This window comes from Chiloscyllium punctatum, chromosome 44, assembly GCF_047496795.1.
Source record: "Chiloscyllium punctatum isolate Juve2018m chromosome 44, sChiPun1.3, whole genome shotgun sequence".
Taxonomy (NCBI): Eukaryota; Metazoa; Chordata; class Chondrichthyes; order Orectolobiformes; family Hemiscylliidae; genus Chiloscyllium; species Chiloscyllium punctatum.
Window position 1 is genome coordinate 42,574,690 of NC_092782.1, and position 24,652 is coordinate 42,599,341.

General features: G+C 44.7%; 1 protein-coding gene across 1 annotated transcript in view; it reads right to left on the reverse strand.

The window, feature by feature from the left end:
• The window catches only part of LOC140466617 (C-type lectin Cal-like), a 176,148-nt gene extending 151,496 nt beyond the window's left edge, over nt 1-24,652 (reverse strand). The window contains exons 1-2 of the mRNA XM_072562066.1: nt 24,598-24,652; nt 22,731-22,882 (exon numbers count right to left, since the gene is read on the reverse strand). Of these exons, the coding sequence (XP_072418167.1) occupies nt 22,731-22,882; nt 24,598-24,652 (207 nt within the window). The remainder of the gene's footprint in view (nt 1-22,730; nt 22,883-24,597) is intronic.

Genomic DNA, 24,652 nt, shown 5'->3' on the forward strand with positions numbered 1-24,652 from the left:
AACAAGCTCCACATTTCAATTGTGTCCATCCCCTCCACTTTCCTTCCCCATCCTATGCATCCTAAATCTTGCCTGATCACATCACAATTGCCATTCTCCCAGCTATAAATCTTGTTCTGCAGTGTATACCTATCCCTTTCCATCTCTGAAGTAAACATAACCGAATTGTGGTCACGATCACCAACGTGCTCGCCTGCCTCCAAATCTAACAACTCACATGGTTCATTAGATTAGATTCCCGACAGTGTGGAAACAGGCCTTTCGGGCCTACAAGTCCACACTGACCCCGAAGAGTAGCCCACCCAGACCCATTTCCCTCTGACTAATGCACCTAACACATTGGGCAATTTAGTATGGCCAATTCACCTGGCCTGCACATCTGTGGACTGTGGGAGGAAACCACACAGACATGGGGAGAATGTGCAAATGCCACCCAGACAGTTGCCCGAGGCTGAAATCGATCCTGAGAACCTGGTGCTGTGAGGCAGCAGTGCTAACCACTGAGCCACCGTGACGGCCCACTACACAATACTGAATCCAATGTGGCCTCGCCCCTTGTTGGCCTGTCTACATACTGTGCCAGGAAACCCTCCTGCACACACTGGATAAAAATTGACCCCATTTGTTTATAATGCTCACAAAGGTGAACTGACTCACCGGCCTTCAAACTCAGGACGACCGGTGCTGCCCATTCCTTCACTTTCCAACCTTCTGATTTCTGCTTTTCCTTTTGCCCGTAAGGCAAATGTCACTGGGTGGGTCTTGCCCAATCACTGGGTTGCTTCTTGATTAACCCGCAAGGTGGTCTTGGCTCCTCTGATAGTCCCTGGAGTTTCCTGGAAGATTTCCGGGTGTTTAATTCGGACTTCACTCAGGCAGCCATTTTCTCAGTGAAAAACCTTGAGCCAGTCTCGGTGAATCTCTCGTAACCAATCCCGTCCAATCAAGCTTCAGCCTGAGCCTTTTACTACAGTCAGTGATAATTGAACAAGCTGCCTTTCAGAAGAGACGGACACAGAGGTTGTACCCTTACTCAGGATACAGAAATGGAAGTAGAAAGTTCTTCAGTTGCCGAGTAAAAGTGATAGTGTCTCAGAATTGGAGGAGGCTCAGAGTTATATTATTCCTGAACTATGTCAGTCAGTTCTTTAATTTAGTATTTAGGTTTAGTATTTGGTAGTTCGGGAATTTAAGGCTCCTAATGACAGAAAAAGCCACAGCTTTACAGGCTCTCAGGAGAACCGCTCATTGTTTCTTGTGTTCCACAATGTTGTTCACTCAGAAAAAAATTTGCATTCTTTCCACGAGCTTGACGCAGTCCTCAATGGCAGGGTTTGAAAGAGTCAAAATTCCCCAAAAAAAGCATGATGTAAGAAAGACTTACCCCCAATTCAAAAAGATGACCATTGTGAACATGTTTCTTCAGGATCATGCTTTCCTCTTGTCATCATTGAAATAACACCACAGAGGCCGGGATCACATCATCAAGTCACCCTTTATTTACAGGTGCACAGCACTTGACACTGGTCCGTTTTCCTCAGACACACCTCTCAGAGTGAACAGAACCTCTGACACTCCTGTTTATATCTGTCAGCCAGGACTCCCTGTTTGGACCAGATTAACAGCCCCAATCAAGGAAATCATATTCTATGAGGTCCAGCTGGCTGACCTCATTCCAGTCATGAGAGTTGGAATATAATTGTGTTTCATTTAATATTCTCACTGTGAAACAAACGGGCTTACTTTGACTGAAATTCTGGACCTGGATGAGTACTGCACCAAATTGTGTTGAAGATATATTTATGGCAGGCACCAAGGGCACCTGGAATTGAGAAGAGCTGGCATTTCTGATAAAAGATTATCTATTTTATCTTCCAAAATGCTGGAGTCTCGGTTTACTCCAAATATTCAAGCTAATGTTGACCTTTTCTCAAAAGGTATCTCATGATGGGAGTCAAATTCAACATGTATTTTCCAAGCTGGTTGGTCATTACCTCAAACTGGGGCATACCATTGACTCTCTTCAATTGTAGACATTTGCTTATTGTGTCCAATTTCTGAGGATATGCCATGACTCCTCAATTATTTGGTACTAACACAAACCAAACACAGTGTGAGACTCCCATACTTTGCCCAAAAACATAACTTTAACCCAGTGAGTTTCTGACCCATTTAAAGCATTTTGTTTTAGGTCTGGACAAAGCACCTCAAGGCAGATTGTATTGATAGGCCTTGATAAGGATAGAGCACAGATTCAGTAGAACAGTATCAAGGCTTACAAGGCTAATTTAGCTTTTTACTTTTTTGTTTTCCGTTCGCACACAGCTGTAGTGTCTATATCCCCCAGTGTTCATGTTGTGTGTGTGTAGGTGCAAGACACAGTGAAAACACCAAGTGCAAACAACTTTATTGATATTCCAGCACCAGGAAACCCACCCCATGTATCCAAGGAACCAGTGCCAAGCAGAGGCCCGAAGGGGCAATGCTGATGTGAAATAAAGAAAAGTAAAGGGGAGGGATTAAATCAAGGTAAAGCACTCCACACCCAGCAGTGACCACCTCTCCCTTTTGGCTGGTTATTGGTAACTAATTGAAGAATTTAAGATCTATTTAAAACAGGTGACCTTGGATAGAGAGAAAACTATTTTATCTGCTGGCGGATTCCAGAATGAAAGGGAAAATTTTAAAATTAGCTTTAGGTCTTGTCAAAGCACTGCCTTACACAAAAGTTACAGTATGTCTGGAACACTCACACCAAAAATGTTGCAGAGGCTGGGACTGAATGGAAGATGTCAAGGTACAAATTCATTGATTTTTGTACAGCAAGAAGCTTAAGGGATAGGGAACTAAGTCAGATCAATGCTGTTCAGATACAGATCAGTCACAGTCCAAATATATGATGGAACAGGTTTGAGTTGTTGAAGATACAAGAGTCTGATGAAAATTAAACAATGCTGCAATAACAGAGAAAGATCCATCTCAGTTTGTTTATTCATCACAGGGAAACAGGTTCTTGGTTAGAACACCCACCCAGGATCAGGGGCCTAGTTTAAACAGCATCACCAGTCCTCAGGAATGTAATAGACACATTGTAATAGAAACCATGAGCCCAAGCAGTTACAAATGTTCTCATTGAAGCTGAGAAAAATGACTAATCTGCACAGGGGAGACGCAGTAAATGGTATTTCTAAATTTTTATAGATTCCTCATTGGACAAGAGGAGCAGGAAGGCCCCTCCTTCAAGCATGCCTTCAGACCCCCACGTTGTTGATTTTCATATGGTCTGGGTGAAAGCTTGGTAAATATTTCCGACATTGGATTCAAATATGAGCTTTTTCATCAAAAACATTAACTGCATACAGATGAAGAAATCACCTCTGTCTGGAAACCATGGGAGAGAACAATCTCTTGGTAGTATGTGATCTTCCATCATTCCCAATTATAATGTAATAATATTATTTACATATTCCCATTAATCCTTTAGCCTGCCTCTATCTCCTGCATTTCTCTGACTTCATCTCTGATTCTCAACGGCCTTTGACAATGTCAAGAATACCCTTAAGTACAAAGAAATATAGTACAAAGTTATGCAGATTAGGTGATTAGGTTGATTGGTCATGTTAAATTGCCCCATAATGTCTGGAGATGTGCAGGCTAGATGGATTAACCATGGGAAATGGAGGGTTACAGGGAAAGGATAGGGGACTGGGTCTGGGTAGCATTCTTTTCGGAGAGTCAGAGAGCATTGAATGGGCTGAAAGGCATCTTTCCTCATTGTAAAGATTCCGATTCAAAATTACATCTTCGCAATTTTCTGTCAGTTGGTACAAATCATGAATAAACCCACTAACACTCTCTTCCAATCACTTGCTCAACAATGGTGTTCATGATTTGGCAATGCCGGTGTTGGCCTGGGGTGCACAAAGTTAAAAATCACACACAACACCAAGTTATCATCCATCAGGTTTATTTGGAAGCACTAGCTTTCGGAGTGCTGCTCCTTCATCGACAATCACCTGATGAAGGAGCAGCGCACTGAAAGCTAGTGCTTCCAAATAAACCTGTTGGACTATAACCTGGTGTTGTGTGATTTAACAATGGTATTATTTCTAAGTATGATTTAAATATAAAATACTTTAACTTCCATATGCCATATGCAGATGGCTCCTTGATGATCTCTTGTCTGATTAGGATACCATCTGCATCACCTCCCACTACATGCAGTCAGCACTAACCTGCTCCTTTCCAAGCTTTATAGCTGGTGCTAATACAATGTGATGCCTCGTGAATCTCTGATATCTGTGCAGCCACTGCCCAGGGTACTTTCCAGTGAGTATGAAGTTAAATACAGCCTGGATCGGGACTGAAAATTGTTCAAAGCACTCTGGTAATGACAATGAACTCTCCATTCCTTTCTCTTTCTTGTTGCTGTCCATCATTGTTTGGTTGCTCAATCAATTTTCTGTTCCTCACCAACCTGCTCGCACCATATCAGACAGTTATATCAAGGACAGGGATTGGTAAATACTGCAGGAGTCTTTTGGATGTCGAGTCAAATAAGACTTTTTAGTTTAAACATGCCCAGAGCTAACTACGGACAAGAATACACCTCTACCATAAGGTTATTGGAAAAAACCATAAACTAGTAATTTTGTAATCTTCCATCACTTCCCAGGAATGATCTTAACTATCTTATTTACATACTCATATGAACTTTTTACACGACAGGTACCGGGATTGTTCTTCTCAGGGCAGGTAAGAGTATGGTAAGATTTAGGAGCGTAAGAACAAGAGGAAGCCATTCAGCCCCTCAAGAATGTTCCGGCATTCAACGAGATCATGGTACACCTGTGGCCTAACTCCAACTCCCTACCTTTGCTCCATATCCCTTGGTCGCTTTTGCTGAACAGTATTTTCCATCACAGATTTGAAATTAACAACTGATCTCACATCCACTGCCATTTGTGGAAGAGAGTTCCAAACATCAACCAAAGGTTGTGTGTCAATGTGCTGTGTAACAGCTCTCCTGAACGGTCTGGCCCAGTGTTTACACTGTCACTCCTAGTTCCAGAATCCTCAAGCAGTGGAAATAATTTACTTTTATCTTCCTGGTCTTTTCCTGTTAATATTTTGAAGACATCAATCAGATCACCCCTCAACCTTCGAAACTCGAGAGAAAACAGGCTTAACTTTGGACAATCTGTCCTCATAACTGAGCCTCCTAAGTCCACGTATCCTTCTATAAACTGCATTGTATTCCCTCCAAGGCTAATGCATCCTTAAGGTGTGGTGCCCAGATCTGCTCACAGGATTTCAAGTGGGGTTTGACTTGGGTTTTGTCTAACTGCAGCAAAACCTCTACATCCGTGTAACCCCAATCCTCTCGACATAAAGACCAACATTTCATGAGCTTTGTTGATTATTTTCCACAGCTATTCATTTTAAAGATCAATGCACCCGAACCCCGAAGGCTCTTTGGACAGCCACTGTGCTTAACTGCATATTATCTAGAAAGTACCCTCTCTATCATGATTTTTCTAAAATTAATAACCTTACACTCGCTGACATTAAATTCTATGTACCACAGTTTTCCCCATTTATTCAATCTATCAATTTAATGCTATTGTTTATTGTTTACAATGCTGTCAGACTTTGTTATCAGTACATCTGGAAGACTTCTAGATATACTTCAGTTGTTGATAGATAATGTGAATATAGAGGGCTGAGTACAGATCCTGTGAGACACCACTGGTCACATCCTGTAAATTGAAGACTTACCCATTATCCTGACTTCCTGTCACATGCTACTCAATCAATTTCCCAGCCATGTTAATAATTTGCCCTCAGTTATAGAATCATAGTCTTCTTGAGTCATACAGCACAGAAACAGACCCCTCACTTAATGTGTCCATGCCGATCAAGTTTCCCAAACTAAACTCGTCCCACATGCATGTGTTTGACTCACCATCCCTCTAGACCTTTTCAATTCATATACCTGTCTGAGTATGTTTTAAATGTAATTGTCTCTGTATCCACCACATTCTCTGGCAGTTCATTCCAGAAACAAACCAGTACATGTCCTTATGTGGGACACTATTCAATCCCTCCTGGAGGTCCAGGTAATCAATTGGGCGCCTCCTAGCAGAGCGCTTTAGCGAACATCTCCGGGACACCCGCACCAATCAACCACACCGCCCCGTGGCCCAACATTTCAACTCCCCCTCCCACTCTGCCGAGGACATGGAGATCCTGGGCCTCCTTCACCGCCGCTCCCTCACCACCAGACGCCTGGAGGAAGAACGCCTCATCTTCCGCCTTGGAACACTTCAACCCCAGGGCATCAATGTGGACTTCAACAGTTTCCTCATTTCCCCTTCCCCCACCACACCCTAGTTCTAAACTTCCAGCTCAGTAACTGTCCCCTTGACTTGTCCGGACTTGTCCTACCTGCCTAACTTCTTTTCCACCTATCCACTCCACCCTCTCCTCCTTGACCTATCACCTTCAGCCCCTCCCCCACTCACCCATTGTACTCTATGCTACTTTCTCCCCACCCCCACCCTCCTCTAGCTTATCTCTCCACGTTTCAGGCTCACTGCCTTTATTCCTGATGAAGGGCTTTTGCCCGAAACGTCGATTTCGAAACTACTTGGATGCTGCCTGAACTGTTGTGCTCTTCCAGCACCACTAATCCAGAATCTGGTTTCCAGCATCTGCAGTCATTGTTTTTACCTCGTTGATTTTAACCCTACTGCGAATCCTCTTGCAAGGATGACTGCTTTGAAAAAGTTTTCCTCCTCTCTCTAGAAGAATCTCAAGGAGTCCCTCTCCCAGGTCATTTCCTCTGCCCTGAAGCTCTTCAACCATGTCGTGAAACAAACTCGCTACCACAGCCACATTCGCTTCCTCAGTGCCTGCCTCCGTAACCAACTTATCCCACACGGACTCCGGACCACCTTTAAACCAGCAGAGTTCGGACCCGAACAGGACAAACAGTACAGACTACAGATTCAAAAACACCAGCAACAGTTCTCCTTCAAGATCCTCCGCTCCACACTTGCAGCAATGCGCCGGCACCTAACCTCTCTCCAGTCAGCCCTGCCTCAGCTGAGGGCCACACTCTCTCAGAATTGCAAAGGACCCACTCTGTACTACATCCTCAGGAGAATTCATACTCTCAACAAACAGTATTTCAATTCCATCTCAAACATCAAAAACTGTAAGTACAACAAACTTTTATCCAGTGCTCGAAAACATTCCAGAAGATTCCCCTGGCCTCGGAACCTATTCCACCATGAGCCATGCGGTGATGCAGCTACCACCCCCACCCTGATTGATGATGTCACTTCCGCCCCCATCATGGCCACTCCCACAACCACTTCCACCCCTCACAATTCCTCATGCATCACACCTGACATCTCTTCTGCCCTTCACATCATCGCTGATGTCACACACTCAGTGACTTCCGCCACCCCTACTGCCGTGGTCACCACCACTTCTGCCCCCACCAGCGCCACTCACCTGCATTCTGCTGACATGCCCCCCACAGACCCCACTGTCACTATCCCCACCCCCCAGAACCCAAAGGGGAACACTACCCCTGCTCATGACTCCACCCCCATTCCCCCCACCATCACACCCACTCCAGTTACAGGTTCCGCCCCCACTCCCAGCTCTACACCCACACCAGATCCCAGCTCTCAGCCCTGCCGAGTTTTCACCATCCCCCCAGACCTCCCCCTCACTGAGGACGAACGATCAGTTCTCAGCAAAGGACTCACCTTCATCCCCCTCCGTCCACGCATCAATGAATTTAATACACGCCGTGACGTCAAACAATTCTTCCGTCGCCTCCGCCTCCGAGCTTACTTTCACAATCAGGACTCCCGCCCACCTTCCAAGGACCCCTTCGCCCACCTCCAACACACTGCATCCACCTGGACACCCCGCGCTGGCCTATTACCTACCCTCGACCACTTCATTTCCAACTGCCGCTGGGACATTAACCGCCTCAACCTGTCTATCTCCCTCTCCCACTCCAACCACTCACCCTCACAACGCGCAGCCCTCCAATCCCTCTGCTCCAATCCCAACCTCACCATCAAGCCAGCGGATAAAGGGGGCGCAGTGGTAGTCTGGCGCACTGACCTCTACACCGCTGAAGCCAAACGCCAACTCGAGGACACCTCTTCCTACTGCCCCCTCGACCATGACCCCACCCCCCATCACCAAACCATCATCTCCCAGACCATACAGAACCTCATCACCTCAGGAGATCTCCCACCCACAGCTTCCAACCTCATAGTCCGGGAACCCCGCACTGCCCGATTCTACCTCCTTCCCAAGATCCACAAGCCTGACCACCCTGGCCGACCCTTTTTCTCAGCATGCTCCTGCCCCACTGAACTCATCTCTACCTACCTCGACACTGTCCTATCCCCCCTAGTCCAGGAACTCCCCACATATGTTCGAGACACCACCCACACCCTCCACCTCCTCCTAGACATCCGTTTCCCTGGCCCCCAACGCCTCATCTTCACCATGGATATCCAATCCCTCTACACCTCCATCCGCCATGACCAGGGCCTCCAAGACCTCCGTTTCTTCCTCTCCAGACATCCCCAACAGTACCCTTCCACCGACACTCTCATTCGTTTGGCCGAACTGGTCCTCACCCTTAACAATTTCTCCTTTGAATCCTCCCACTTCCTCCAGACCAAAGGGGTAGCCATGGGCACACGTATGGGCCCCAGCTATGCCTGTCTCTTTGTTGGCTACGTAGAACAGTTGATCTTCCGTAATTACACTGCCACCACTCCCCACCTCTTCCTCCGCTACATTGATGACTGCATTGGTGCCACCTCATGCTCCCGCGAAGAGGTTGAGCAATTCATCAACTTCACCAACACATTCCACCCTGACCTTAAATTTACCTGGACCATCTCTGACACCTCCCTCCCCTTCCTGGACCTCTCCATCTCCATTAATAACGACCGACTTGACACTGACATTTTTTACAAACCCACCGACTCCCACAGCTACCTGGATTACACCTCTTCCCACCCTACCTCTTGCAAAAATGCCATCCCGTATTCCCAATTCCTCCGCCTCCGCCGTATCTTCTCCCAGGAGGACCAGTTCCACCACAGAACACATCAGATGGCCTCCTTCTTTAGAGACCGCAATTTCCCTTCCCACGTGGTTAAAGATGCCCTCCAACACATCTCGTCTACATCCCGCACCTCCGCCCTCAGACCCCACCCCTCCAACCGTAACAAGGACAGAACGCCCCTGGTGCTCACCTTTCACCCTACCAACCTTAGCATAATCCAAATCATCCGCCGACATTTCCGCCACCTCCAAACAGACCCCACTACCAGGGATATATTTCCCTCCCCACCCCTTTCTGCCTTCCGCAAAGACCGTTCCCTCCGCAACTAACTGGTCAGGTCCATGCCTCCAAACAACCCACCCTCCAATCCTGGCACTTTCCCCTGCCACAACAGGAACTGTAAAACCTGTGCCCACACCTCCTCCCTCACCCTAAGGCCCTAAAGGAGCCTTCCACATCCATCAAAGTTTTACTTGCGCATCCACTAATATCATTTATTGTATCCGTTGCTCCCAATGTGGTCTCCTCTACATTGGGGAGACTGGGCGCCTCCTAGCAGAGCGCTTTAGGGAACATCTCCGGGACACCCGCACCAATCAACCACACCGCTCCGTGGCCCAACATTTCAACTCCCCCTCCCACTCTGCCGAGGACATGGAGGTCCTGGGCCTCCTTCACCGCCGCTCCCTCACCACCAGACACCTGGAGGAAGAACGCCTCATCTTCCGCCTCGGAACACTTCAACCCCAGGGCATCAATGTGGACTTCAACAGTTTCCTCATTTTCCCTTCCCCCACCTCACCCTAGTTCCAAATTTCCAGCTCAGTAAATGTCCCCTTGACTTCTCCGGACTTGTCCTACCTGCTTATCTTCTTTTCCACCTATCCACTCCATTCTCTCCTCCTTGACCTATCACCTTCATCTCCTCCCCCACTCACCCATTGTACTCTATGCTACTTTCTCCCCACCCCCACCCTCCTCGAGCTTATCTCTCCACGCTGCAGGCTCACTGCCTTTATTCCTGATGAAGGGCTTTTGCCCGAAACGTCGATTTCGCTGCTCGTTGGATGCTGCTTGAACTGCTGTGCTCTTCTAGCACCACTAATCCAGAATCTGGTTTCCAGCCTCTGCAGTCATTGTTTTTTCCTCCTCTCTAGGACCCTGCAGAGCCACCTGACCAGTAAGTGTGAAATGTATTTCCCCAGGTACCTTTGTGTGTGTCAGTTGGGGGATGATGCAGCATGTGGCAGCAGTGAGTGGGACAGTCATGTCTTTATTTGAAGACAACACGGTAAAAGCTAATCTTTACAGTTTTAACAACCCTATCTCTAACTATCCAATTCTTTCTAAACTTTAATACTTCCCAGAGACTGGTAACGTTTGCTGGTTTGTTGAATTCTTTGGCTTGTTCCTCTCTCTTCACGGGTTGGTTCTCTCTCTGGTCGGAGGTCAAGCTGCTCTGGTCTCTGCCGTGTCCAGAGGGACCTCTCAGGTCAGAGGGAGAGTGGGGTCAGGTTGAGCCCTGCCAGAGTCGGCTTCTTATACATTCCTGGGCAGCTTCTCAAATTTTACAAGGTCTTCACCGATCAGGGGCATTGGCTTAATTGGTTTGATCACCTTGAGATGTTGTTAATGGCTTTCGATTGTTTGTTTATGGGTCTGTTTTGGGCCCTGGGTATCTGGTTTTGGGACAGGGTGTACACCTGGTCTTTTGTTTTACTGAGACACGTCTGCCCCATGTATCTCGTGGTGATGTTTGTCAGGAAATGTTGAACTGACCTTTTACACTTGCTAATGTGTTCTGGTTCCTCACTGGTTTTCAATTCTCTGGGCTTGAACCTTGCAAGGGCCTATCTCTTAGCAGGATTGTCTCTGTGTGTCTGTGTCTTGGACTGACGTATCCCAGCATGCCTTATTGTCTGGCCAGTTTCTCTATGCTGTTGGTTTCAGTTGTTGTGTCTGTGTGTCTGGCATTATGGTTGTTGTTGCTGGTTCCTTTTTAATGATTTTATTTTACCTGAGCAGGTACAGGCTGCTATACCTTGTGAGGGGATGTTGAGGGGCATTACCCAACCAACCTCAGCACCTAGGTCACATCATCAAAAGACCTGCTCAATGGTCACTCGGATTACCCTGTGGAATATCTTGGAGCTGACACCTGTGTCTGTTTATTTATGTCACAAGAGTGAGCAGCCATTTCCTCAGTGGGTATTCCTGGTCTCCTCATATCCAGCCTGAAGGTACCCGGAACTGGAAAAGCTGTGACCATCTGAAGCATATACACTGCTTCCTGGAGTCACACTTCCACCTGAAGGATCCATCTACGGTGGGTGTAAACCCATCAGACATTGATGGGATGGTAACCCTTCCTGTTGATGTAGGGCCTCTGGCTGTGTCTGTGGAACATTAACTGCCCACAAATGCAATGGCTCACACTTGAGGGGCAATTGAGTATTTATCGAAAAAACCCCAACTCTGTTCTGCGCATGTGCGATGTCAGCTGCCAGCAGAAGCAACTTTCTGAGAGAGGTCCGAGACAGAGAGCAGCTTTCTTACAGTTTTTGAATGTACTGTGTTAAATTTACTAGTGTGTCATTAATAAATATGATTTCAACCTTCATTCTGGCTGTGCTATACATTGTGTTGGAGTTTTGGGTGAGTTTTAAGCGATTGTGAGGGATATTTTTTGCTGGTCTACCCCAGCCCCACGTTTCCCACAGCCCCATTATTTCGATTCAGCGATTTTCTATGAAGCGAGGTTTCACTGGAACCCAACTGCAGTGTTAAAGGAGAACCACCCGTACTCTCCACTTGCCTGGGTAAGCACAGTTCCAGTAACACTCCAGAATCTCAACACCACCCAGGACAAGACATGCTGCTTGCTTGGCACTCTCTCCACCAACAGCACCCCCTGGTAACAGTGTGTACCATCTCCAAGATGGCCTTCAGCTACTGGCCACAGCTCCTTTGACTACACTTTCCTAATCAGTGAGCTGTATGAACCAGACCTTCAAGGCCATGAGAACACCACAAACTGCAGGTCCCCCTCCAAGGCACACTCCATCCTGACCTGGAACGAATGTTATTCCTTCACTGTCACTGTATCTAAATCCTAGAACACCCTCCCTGTCAAGATGGGGTGTATCTGTTCCAGTCGCACTGCACTAATTCAAGAAGGAAGCTCACAGCCAACACCTTCCCAAAGGGGAATAGAGTTGGACCCTGCAGTAATACTCACATTGTGGAAATGGATTATAAATTATCCATGTCCCTGTTCTGCTGTCTCCTCCCCAGTATAGGATTGAAAGGACAGATGGGTAGAAAGCATCAGTGGGACAGGAAGGCTGCTATAAACTAGACTCACAGTAACAAACACACAACTCATTATGCAATTTTTATTCTTGGCTGAGAAACTAAGTCAGTACAGTCATCATTGGCTGTGATCGCAACTACAAGCAGATGGAGGCACTACATCCACATCCCAGACAGGATCCAGGGAGCAGTGATAGATTATTCTGGTAGCAGCAGGGAAACGGCAATTTATAAGAGCAAAGGGAATACACTTTCAAATCACAAGGTGCATCGTTCCAATGAAGTGAATTCCCTGGAGGAAAGAGACAAAGAAGAGCTCAGTAAATTGCACAACTTTGTGTGTGATTGCTTCGTTCTGTGTATTTGGGATTATCAATCAACTTATCATTATCCCCATTGCTTTATTTTGAATAACGGTCGCATCCCGAAATTTGCTGGGTCAGCCACAATGGGAAAGAAAAATTCATAAGAAGCTTCTCTATTGAAAGAGTAATTGGCGGGATGATGTCTTCATTGCTGTTTTCAGTGTTCTCTGAAGGGATGTGTGTTGACACTATCTGGCTGAAGTTCTGATTTAAAATAGACACAGCACTGGATGTATGAGGCCCGTTTGTCATAGAGTTCATTAAATAACGGGTCAGTGGACCTTTTTGGGGATTTTAAACAAATGGTGAACCTTTTGTTTTGTAGCTGGATAAATCCCCAATCCGTACATTAGAGGATTTGTATTAAAATCTGGTGAGGTGGGGGAGGGGGTGGGGGGGGGGGGAGGGTGGAGGGTGTTGTCGTTCAGTTGAACACGAGCCAAATTTCCTTATAATTACAGTTTGACAAGGATTCCTAGATAATCCCAGAAAGGGTTTGTGCCAACACGCAAGACTGCCATTTGGGATATCATCACATGGGCAATTTTTCAGTGGATGATGGAGAACATTTTCTAAGGTCTACTTCAGCTCAATATTTACCTTGAAGATGTTATAATAACAGGGAAAACCAATAAGGAACACTGAAAGAACTTGGACATAGTCCTTCAAATGTTTTTCCAAGGCAGGCACATGCCTTATAAGTGAAACATGTATGTTCCAGGTTCCCAGAGTGACTGACTTGGTTTATACACTTTGGAAGATAAAGAGAGGGTGGTCAAAAGATATCTCAGCTCCCACATCTGAATAGGACCTCAGCTAATTTGTTGAGATGGTAAATTATTACAATAAAGTTCAAACATAACCTGACATCCATCCTGGTGCCTTTGCATCAACTTCTAATGAAGGGTCAGCCTTGGAAATGGTCTCACAGACAATCCCGAGTAAATTTATAGTGCAAGGGATTCTGGGTAATCCAAGATGGAGGACAGGAAAAATTTCCTTTCTTGAGGTATTTTAGGTGCTGGAGGTGATTTCTTTGAATTCCAGGAGCAGCAATGACTGTTTTATAAGCTGTTGCATTGTTTTGAAACTTGAGAAAATAAGTCAAAACAACAGCAGTTTTAAAAGGGAGAAGAGCAAACAAAGGAAGCACATGGTGAGGTCAGTGCAGGACAGAGAGAGAAACCCACACTGTTAACTGACAGAGTTAGCAGTTACTGCCTTTGGTGCCAAATTCATGTATCGCTGGACATCAGAATGCATCTGGGAAAATTAAAAAACAGTGAAATTCACAACTGATCTTGGAGGAACCTGTTTGGGAGAGGTCACAGCACAGGAACAGATAAGTGGATGTTTTAAGTGTGGCCTTAAAATAAGTCTGCAGTAGTGAGTAGAGTGGGTTCTTTCTTGATTATATGTTTTATTGAGCTATGTCTCTTGATTAAACTTAAAATATAAGCCTTAAGTATTAATTTAACATGGAGCAGTGTTTTGTAGAGGAATATGACAGTGCTATTTTCTGGGTCTGTAGACTGAAAGAAGCAGAAATGGCCCTTAGTAGAGTGATATGCTCTTCTTGTAGGATGTGGGAGTTTAGGGAGAGTTTACGGGTTACTAAGGATTATATCTGCAATAAATGCCGTTGGTTCCGAGTTCTATCAGATCAAATGGATCAGTTGGAGAGATAGTTAGAGGCAATGAGGAATTTACAAATGCAAGGGGATGTGATGGATGATAGTTATAGGAAGGGGGACAAATCTCAGATACAGTCACATGTATGGGTTAACTCCAGGAAAGGCAAAAGAGGTAGGCCATTAGTACAGGAGTCTTCTGAGGCTATCCCTAATTCAAACAAGTATGCTGTTTTCAAAAATGTAGTGGGTGATGGATTCTCAGGGGAATGTAGCATGAACAGCCAAGTTTCTGGTATTGAGACTGGCTCTAATGTAATGAGGGGTACATCGGATTCCAAGCGATCAATTGTCTTAGGGGATGCTCTAGTCTGAGGTACAGACAGACGTTTCTGTGGCCAGCAGTGAAAAAACAGAATGGTGTGTTGTCTCCCCGGTGCCAGGATCAAGAATGTCTCAGAGAGAGTGCAGAATGTTCTCAAGGAGGAGAGGGGCCAGCTGGAGGTCATTGTACACATTAGAACCAACGACATAGGAAGGAAAATGGTTGAGATTCTGAAGGGAGATTACAGAGAGTTAGGCAGGAATTTAAAAAGGACGTCCTCGAGAGTAGTAATATCTGGATTACTCATGGTGCTATGAGCTAGTGAGGGCAGGAATAGGAGGATAGAGCAGATGAATGCATGGCTGAGGAGCTGGTGTATGGGAGAAAGATTCACAATTTTGGACCATTGGAAGATGTTTTGGGGTAGAAGTGACTTGTACAAGAAGGACAGATTGCACCTAAATTAGAAGGGGAATAATATACTGGCAGGGAGATTTGCTAGAGCTGCTCAAGAGGATTTAAACTAGTAAGGTGGCGGTGGTGGAGGAGGGTGGAGAAGGGGGTTGGGGGGGTGGTGGGGAGTCAGACCCAGGGAGAAAGTGAGGAAAGATTTCAATCTGAGACTGGTACAGTTGAGAACAAAGGCGAGTCAAACAGTCAGGGCAGGCAGGGACAAGGTAGAACTGATAAATTAAACTGCATTTATTTCAATGCAGGAGGCCGAACAGGGAAGGCAGATGAACTCAGGGCATGGCTAGGAACGTGGGACTGGGATATCATAGCAATTGTAGAAACATGGCTCAGGGATGGGCAGGACTGGCAGCTTAATGTTCCAGGATACAAATGCTACAGGAAGGATAGAAAGGGAGGAAAGAGAGGAGGGGGAGTAGCATTGTTGATAAGGGATAGATTACAGCTGTGCTGAGGGAGGATATTCCTGGAAATACATCCAGGGAAGTTATTTGGGTGGAACTGAGAAATAAGAAAGGGATGATCACCTTATTGGGATTGTATTACAAACCTCCCAATATTCAGCGGGAAATTGAGAAACAAATTTTTAAGGGGATCTCAGCTATCTGTAAGAATAATAGGGTGGTTATGGTAGGGGATTTTAACTTTCCAAACATAGACTGGGACTGCCATAGTGTTAAGGGTTTAGATGGAGAGGAATTTGTTAAGTGTGTACAAGAATATTTTCTGATTCAGTTTGTGGATGTACCTACTAGAAAAGGGGCAAAACCTGACCTACTCTTGGGAAATAAGGCAGGACAGGTGACTGAGGTGTCAGTGGGGGAGCACTTTGGGGCCAGCGACCATAATTATATTAGTTTTAAAATAGTGATGGGAAAGGATAGACCAGATCTAAAAGTTGAAGTTCTAAATTAGAGAAAGGCCAATTTTGTAGGTATTAGGCAAAAACTTTGAAAAGCTGATTGGGGGCAGATGTTTGCAGGTAAAGGGATGGCTGGAAAATGGGAAGCCTTCAGAAATGAGATGATGAGAGTCCAGAGAAAGTATATTCCTGTCAGGGTGAAAGGGAAGGCTGGTAGGTATAGGGAATGTTGGATGACTAAAGAAATTGAGGGTTTGGTGAAGAAAAAGAAGGAAGCATATGTCAGGTATAGACAGGATACACCGAGTGAATCCTTAGAAGAGTAGAAAGGCAGTAGGAGTATACTTAAGAGGGAAATCAGGAGGGCAAAAAGGGGACATAAGATAGCTTTGGCAAATAGAATTAAGGAGAATCCAAAGGGTTTTTACAAATACATTAAGGACAAAAGGGTAACTAGGGAGAGAATAGGGCCCCTGAAAGATCAGCAAGACGGCCTTTGTTTGGAGCTGCAGGAGATGGGGGAGATACCAAACGAGTATTTTGCATCAGTATTTACTGTGGAAAAGGACATGAAAGGTTTAGAATGTAGGGAAATAGATGGTGACATCTTGAAAAATGTCCATGTTACAGAGGAGGAAGTGCTGGATGTCTTGAAACATAAAAGTGGATAAATCCCCAGGACCTGATCAGGTGTACCCTACAACTCTGTGGGAAGCTAGAGAAGTGATTGCTGGGCCTCTTGCTGAGATATTTGTATCATTGATAGTCACAGGTGAGGTGCTGGAAGACAAGAGGTTGGCAAGCGTGGTGTCACTGTTTGAGAAGGATGGTAAGGACAAGCCAGGGAACTATAGACAAGTGAGCCTGACCTCAGTGGTGGGTAAGTTGTTGGAGGGAATCCTGAGGAACAGGATGTGCATGTATTTGGAAAGGCAAGGACTGATTCGGGATAGCTTTGTGTGTGGAAATCATGTCTCACAAACTTGATTGAGTTTTTTGAAAAAGTAACAAAGAGGATTGATGAGGGCAGAGAGTTAGATGTGATCTATATGGACTTCAGTAAGGTGTTCGACAAGGTTCCCCACAGGACACTGGTTAGCAAGGTTAGATCGCATGGAATACTGGGAGAACTAGCCATTTGGATACAGAACTGGCTCAAAGGTAGAAGACAGAGGGTGGTGGTGGAGGGTTGTTAAATCTACTAAATCTGCTAAAAGTGTGAGTGAGTGAAAGAGACCTCCTAATTTCCACTGTTTTAAGAAAAATAGTAACTTATTTTCCTAATTCTAACATTGAACACTGAACAAAAAATTGTAACAAATCCAAGATCCCCCACTTTTTCTGAATTAATTACTATCTGACCCCAATTCTACAAAACTGCTGCTCCAGTCTAAACATTGCATTAATTTAATCTCAATTCCAAACAGACCCTTCCGCTGCCTTCCTTCCAGTCATCAGAAACAGTTACTTCCTTCAGTCCTTCCTATTCTGCTGTCTTCTCCCTGGATTATCTTCTTACTTTCTACTGCTTTTCCAGGAAAAGATACCTTCTGATAGATAGTGCCTTCTGAGATTTCTTTGTGAGCAAGGTGTTTATTTCTTCAGATGATGGTTCTCTGTCTCAGTTGCTTTGACCAATTTTCAAAATGCCCTGGTATTCTATACCTCCCAACATCGTACTTTCTCATTGGTCCGATGTTGTCAACACAGTAAATTCAAACTCAATTGGGTTTTACAATCCTGGGCATAGTTTAAATTAATTGGTTAAATTTGAATTGTTGTCAAAACACCAGCCAAACTCAGGTATCCATTGAACAGCCAATAGTTACATGTATGTATTTTGGAAAAGCCTGTCTCTTAGCTATTCTGTAAAATGGCAGCTGGGGCTGTACTTTAAATTCAGAAAACCCTCTCGCTCTCAAAGTGACCATACACTGTTTTGACTTTGTAACATATCCTTTTAACTTTTCCCCCTCACTTGAAAACTATTCCACTGAATATTTGGCATTTTCACCCTGGGAGAAAGATTCCAACTATCCACTCTATCTGTGCCTCTCATAACTTTAGATACTTCTGTCACATCAGCTCTCAGCCCATGACGGTCGACTGAAAACAATCCAAGTTTGTCTTATCTCTTATTACAGCTAATACATTCCAATGCAGCAACATCCTGATGAACTTCTTCTGCACTCTTTCCAAAGCCTCCACATCCTTCCTGTCGTGTGGCAACCAGAACTGCACACAATAGTTCAAATGCGGCCTAACTGAAGTTTTATTCAGCTGCAACGTGACTTGCCCAGTTTTATCCCCAGTGCCCCCACAGATGAAGGTAAGCAGACTGGAACCCTTCTTCACCACCTTATCCACTTGTCATAGAGTCGTACAGCACAGGAACAGAGCCTTCAGTTCAACTCGTCTGAGCTGACCAGACATCCCAATGTGACCGAGTCCCATTTGTCAGCATCTGGCCAAAGCCTGTCTAAACCTGCAGTATTCATAACTCCATCCAGACACCTTTTCAATCATGCAACTGGAAATTCCTCCATCTCTTCCTATCGCAGCTCATTCCATCCACACACTATTCTCTCCATGAAAAAGTTACTCCTCAGGTTCTTTCTAAATCTTGCCCCTCTCACCTTCATCTTCTGCCCTCAGATTTGAACTCCCCCAACCCAGGGAAAAAGAGTTTGGCTATTCACCCTGTCCATTCCCCTCATGATTTGATTAACCTCTACAAGGTCACTCTTCAAACTACAACATTCCAAAGAGAAAAGTCCCAGCCTATTAATCCCTTCCTACGTAAATCCTTCCTGCATCTGCTAAGTTTTCCAACATCCTTCCTGTAGCAGGGTGACCAGAGTTTGTTGCCATGTTCAGTGAGACATGGATTTACACCCCACGATCCCTCTGTGTAACAACGTTTATAAGGGGCCCGCCATTTACTGTATACTTTCCTCTTGCATTTGACCTCCCAAAATGCATCACTTCACACGTGTCCAGATTACACACAATGTGCCATTTCTCTGCCCAACTTTCCAACTGACCTTTACTGTGCTGTATTCTTTGACAACCTTCCTCACTACCCACAACTCCAACAATTTTCATTTCATTTGCAAGCTTACCAATCAGACCACTTACAGTTTCATCCAAATAATATATACTATTGATCTATATAACAAACAGAAGTCCCAGCACTGTTCCTTACAGGACACAATGGGTCACAGACCTCCAGTTAGAAAATCGCCCCTCTACAAATATGGTCTGTCTTTTATAGCCAAGCCAATTTTGTATCCAATTTATCAACTCATTGTGAAATCCAAGTGACTTAATCTTCTGGACCAATCTTCCATAAAAGAACATTGTTAAAAGATTTAGTAAAGTCGAAGTAGACAACCTCCACTGTCCTACCCTCCTCCATCATCTTGATCAGCCAAATTTGTGACAAGACTTCCCCTACACAAAGCCAAGCTGACTATCTCAAATAGCTCCATTCTTTTCCAAATATGAGCAAATAATGTCTAAATTATTCTATGTAGAATATATGTGAAAAACATTACCCAATAGGAAGTTAGAAAATTAATTGATCATGCAGATATAACTGACCAAGTGAAAGAGGAAGCCACTCAAAATAAATTCCCAGTCAACAAGCCAAGCCAAATATTAAAAATATCTTGTGGGTTTTTGAAAATACCTGAATGCAGAGCTGGATGGCTCTAGGTTTTTAACAACATTTATCCATTCTTTGGCCACAGGTGAGGTCCCAGATGACTAGAGAATAACCAATGTTGTCCCATTGTTTCAGAAGGTAGCAGGAATAATCCAGGAAATTACTGTCCTGTGAGTCTCACATCAGTGGTAGGGAAATTATTGAAAAGACTTTCAGGGACAAGATCTATAGACATTGAGACACAAATGAACTTATTAGCAAGAAACAGCCTGGTTTTGCACGGGGGAGAACATGTATCACTAATGTAATTCAGTTTTTTGAGGAGGTGACAAAGATGATTGATGAGGGAATCATGGTTAATGTTGTCTACAAGGACTTCAGTAAAGCTTTTGACAAAGTCCCTCATGGCAGACTGGTACAAAAGGTGAAGTCACATTGTATCAGGGATGAGCTGGCAAGATTGATATAGAACTGGATTAGTCATTGCAGACGGAGGATTGCAGTGGAAGGATGCTTTTCGGAATGGAGGGTTGTGACTAGCGGTGTTCCTCACGGATCAGAACTGGGACCCCAATTATTCATGATCTACAGAAATGATTTGGAGGAAAACGTGATTGGTCTCAGTAGTAAGTTTGCAGACAATACAAGGAGTTGCAGATGGTGAGGAGGATTGTCAGAGGATACAGCAGTCAGTTGGAGGTATGGGCTGAAAAATGGCAGATGGAATTTAATCCAGACAAATGTGAGGTGATGCATTTTGGAAGGTCAAGTACAGGTGGAAATTATACTGTGACTAGCAGAACCCCTTGGAGTATTGATATGCAGAGGGATCTGGGTGTGCAGGTCCACAGATGACTAAAGATGGCAGCACAGATAAGGTAGTAAGGTAGTAGGGCCATGGTATGCATGCCTCCATTGGAAGGGGCATTGAGTATAAGCATAGAGAAGTTATGCTGCAGCTTTGCTGAACTTTAGTTAGGTCTTCTAATTCAGATAAACTCAGATCAATAAAAACAGGCAATGATCATCTTCAACAAGAATGAATCTAACCATCTCCCCTTGATATTCAATAACATTACCATCACTGAGTCATTGTCTATTAAGATCCTCACAGTGCCATTTGTCAGAAACTGAACTGGAACAGCATATAAATAAATACCTATTGCTACAAGGGCAGAGGTCTGGAATTCTGCAATGATAAACTCACCTCCTGACTCCTCAAAACTCATCCACCATACCCATTCCCGCCTCAGGCGACTAACTGTGTGGAGTTTGCACGTTCTCCCCGTGTCTGCGTGGGTTTCCTCCGGGTGCTCCGGTTTCCTCCCACATTCCAAAGATGTGCAGGTCAGGTGAAATGGCCACGCTAAATTGCCCATAGTGTTAGGTAAGGGGTAAATGTAAGGGTATGGGTGGGTTGTGCTTCGGCGGGGCGGTGTGGACTTGTTGGGCCGAAGGGCCTGTTTCCACACTGTAAGTAATCTAATCAAAGTACAAGTGAGGCGTGTGATGGTGTACTCTCCAGTTCCCTGGATGAGTACAGCTCCAACAAAGCTCAAGTAGTTTGAAAGCATCTGGGACAAAACAGCCCAGTTGATTGGCACAGCCAGCAGGCATCTTGAACATTCACTCCCTCCATCATTCATGCACAGTGTATACCATCCAAGAGACGGACTGCACGATCTCAGCAAGGCTGCAGAGACAGCATCTTCCAAACCTATGACCTCTTCCATCTAGAACAAGTTATATGGCAATACTATCAAGCCAAACATCATCCTGATTTGTATCTGTCATCTCTTTTACTTCACTGTTACTCGATGACATCCATCACTACAGCACTGCAAGGTCCACCTACACTGCAAGGACTGCAGGATGTCAAGAAGGCAGCTCACTACCACATTCTCAGGGGCAACAGAGATGGGCAATAAATGTTGACCCAGCATAAAATGCCCACATATGCACAAAGAACATAGGAATAGGGGTACTTCAATATGCCCTTTGAGCTTGTTCTGTCATTCAATGATATAGAGTCATAGAGTCATACAGCACAGAAATAGACCCTTCGGCCCAACTCGTTCATGCCTAACAGGTTTCCAAAACTGAACTAATCCCATTTGCCTCTATTTGGCTCATATCCCTGCAAACCATGAATCTGTCCAAATGTATTTTAAAATGTTGTGAGTGTCCTCATCTCTACAATTTCCTCAGGCAGCTCATTCCATCATCTCCCATCCTCTGTGAGAAAAAGCTACCCCTCAGGTCCCTATTAAATCTTTCCATTCTCTCCTTAAACCTATGCCCTCTGGGTTTGGACTCCCCTCCCCTGGGAAGAGGAACTTGGCTATTCACCCAATCCATATCCTTCATGGTTTTGTAAACCTCGATAATGTCACCCCTCAGCCTCTGCGCTCCAAGATACTGAGGAAATGCCGTTGAGAGGGTTGAATACTCCTCAAGAATATCTATTACTCTCAACATTTTAATAGCAAAAGAACTTCCTTTCTCAGTTACCTTCACAAGTGAAAGACTTTTAGTTCCTTGAACCACTTTTCTGTCTTTGCAATGCAATGATCTTTAACGTCGGTGACCTACTTCAAACTTGAGCAGAATAATCACAAACATTTTGAACAATGAACTTTAGTAAACATCATTACAATGATGCATGTGTAAGTCACAGTATGTTCTATTGGAACACAGAAAATCATTTTAATAATAAGTATCCAATTATCACATGACAACTTTAAAACCTGGTTCACCCAAAACAGTTGTCATTTGTGGCAAAATAATTTTGTTATGGGTCCCTCCATATCGAGCAGATTCAATGTCATAGTTGATTGTGGAGTTCACATTACCCAGGTAATGTAACACATGGCTTCCGAAATGTCCAGGAATATACAAGAAGCTTCTTTCATTCTGTGTTCAGTCATTTCAGAAACACTGAGGAACACAACCCAATACCTTACAATGGAGATTCCAAGGTCTTACCTCAGCATCAATCCAGGTCTTTGTCGCAAAAACAAACTTGTAGCAATAACCAAAATAAACAAAGCCATCAGGACAATCCCCGTTGCCCAAGCAACTGCGTTTCTCAAGGTCCTGACCCATGTGTGTTGGTTTCCGTGTAGTCAGTTGATCAGCTGCAAATTACAATAAGCCACAATAATTACATAGAACATAGAGCATAGAACAATACAGCGCAGTACAGGCCCTTTGGCCCTCGATGTTGCGCCGATCCAAGCCCACCTAACCTACACTAGCCCACTATCCTCCATATGCCTATCCAATGCCCATTTAAATGCCCATAAAGAGGGAGAGTCCACCACTGCTACTGGCAGGGCATTCCATGAACTCACAACTCGCTGAGTAAAGAATCCACCCCTAACATCTGTCCTATACCTACCACCCTTAATTTAAAGCTATGCCCCCTCGTAATAGCTGACTCCAGACGTGGAAAAAGGTTCTCATTGTCAACCCTATCTAAACCCCTAATCATCTTGTACACCTCTACACATCATTCACAGTTCATTTCCCCTTCATGAAGCTAGAAACTGATGAGCACATGGTCAATGGGGCCTGCCTCAGAGTGAGACTTCCCACCTGACTCCAATAACCTTCACACGCTATGTTTGTTTATGTGGAAATACAGAGAAAGTGCAGCACAGAAACAATCTGCTTGGTCCAGTTGGTCAAAGACAGTGTTTATTTCCTACAGGGGTCTCCTACCATTCTGATCACTTCCTCCAACACTATCAACAAATCACTTCATTCCCTTCAGCTTGTCTACATTCCCCCCAATGGGGCTGTACAGTCAGCCTCTGGTACACCGAGTAATGGCAAGGTTCACATTCTCAACACTCTGGAGGAGGCCATTCTCATGAATTCTTTAACTGATTCGTTTGTGACCACCTTATGTTTTATATATCCACCGAAAATATCATCAACTTAATTCCAAATTGTCACCCTTCATTTGTTTTTATGTTAATCTCGGACTCTCCCCTTCCTCAAAGTTTCTAGTTCTGAGGTGACACTGTCAATGGCAGAATGGGATAAATGCCCCAGCTCCCACTGATGCCATCATTGCACTTATTCCCATGTCACATTCTGTACGAAGTCTGCTCCATTTGGTCTCTCTGTCTGTCCTGTTCTGATGATGCCACGGTCAATACCAGTGTTTCTGATATCTCTCCTGTTTCTTCCCAAAATGAGAGCTCACTCCACAGTGAGTCCCTTCAACTGTCCCATTTCGCACACTTCCCTAATTCCTTCTATTCCTTCCAAGAATCATGTTCGAATTTCCCTTTACCTTATCTCCCCCCTCTCAGACCTCCACATTGTTCACATTATCACCTTATATTTCTGCCACTTCATTCATTCCCATCCCCATTCAGCATTGCAAGACCCTGGTCAGTTCTTCCAACACTTGTCACTCGCCACCATCAGTATTTATGAGGTCTCATTCTCTACCTTCTCTTCCTGCAATGTACTTTAACATCAGATTGAGAGAAAGCAATGTAGGTATCCCTCCCCCTCTCTTGTGTTGGAGTGTATCTGAATCACACTTCAGTAAAGTGGCTGTGAGCTGCAGGGTCTCAAGTAACAGAGACTTGCTGCTCCAACAAAAACAGAAGTTGCTGGAGGGGCTCGGCACGTCTGGCAGTATCTGTGAAGGGAAATCAGAGTTCATGTTAGGGGTCCGGTGACCTTTCCTCAGAACCAAAGTGTTAGCTCTGATTTCTCAGCATTCCCAAATTCCCAGCTTCTATTGTCCTGATACACCTTCCCCCGTGCGACAATTTACATCTTGATTTTAGTTTGCAATGGTGGATGTTTAGCGACAAGAGAATCCATTTACCTGCCACATTACTGATGAGAAATGCACTCAGCAGCAAAACTCCAATCAGTTTCAT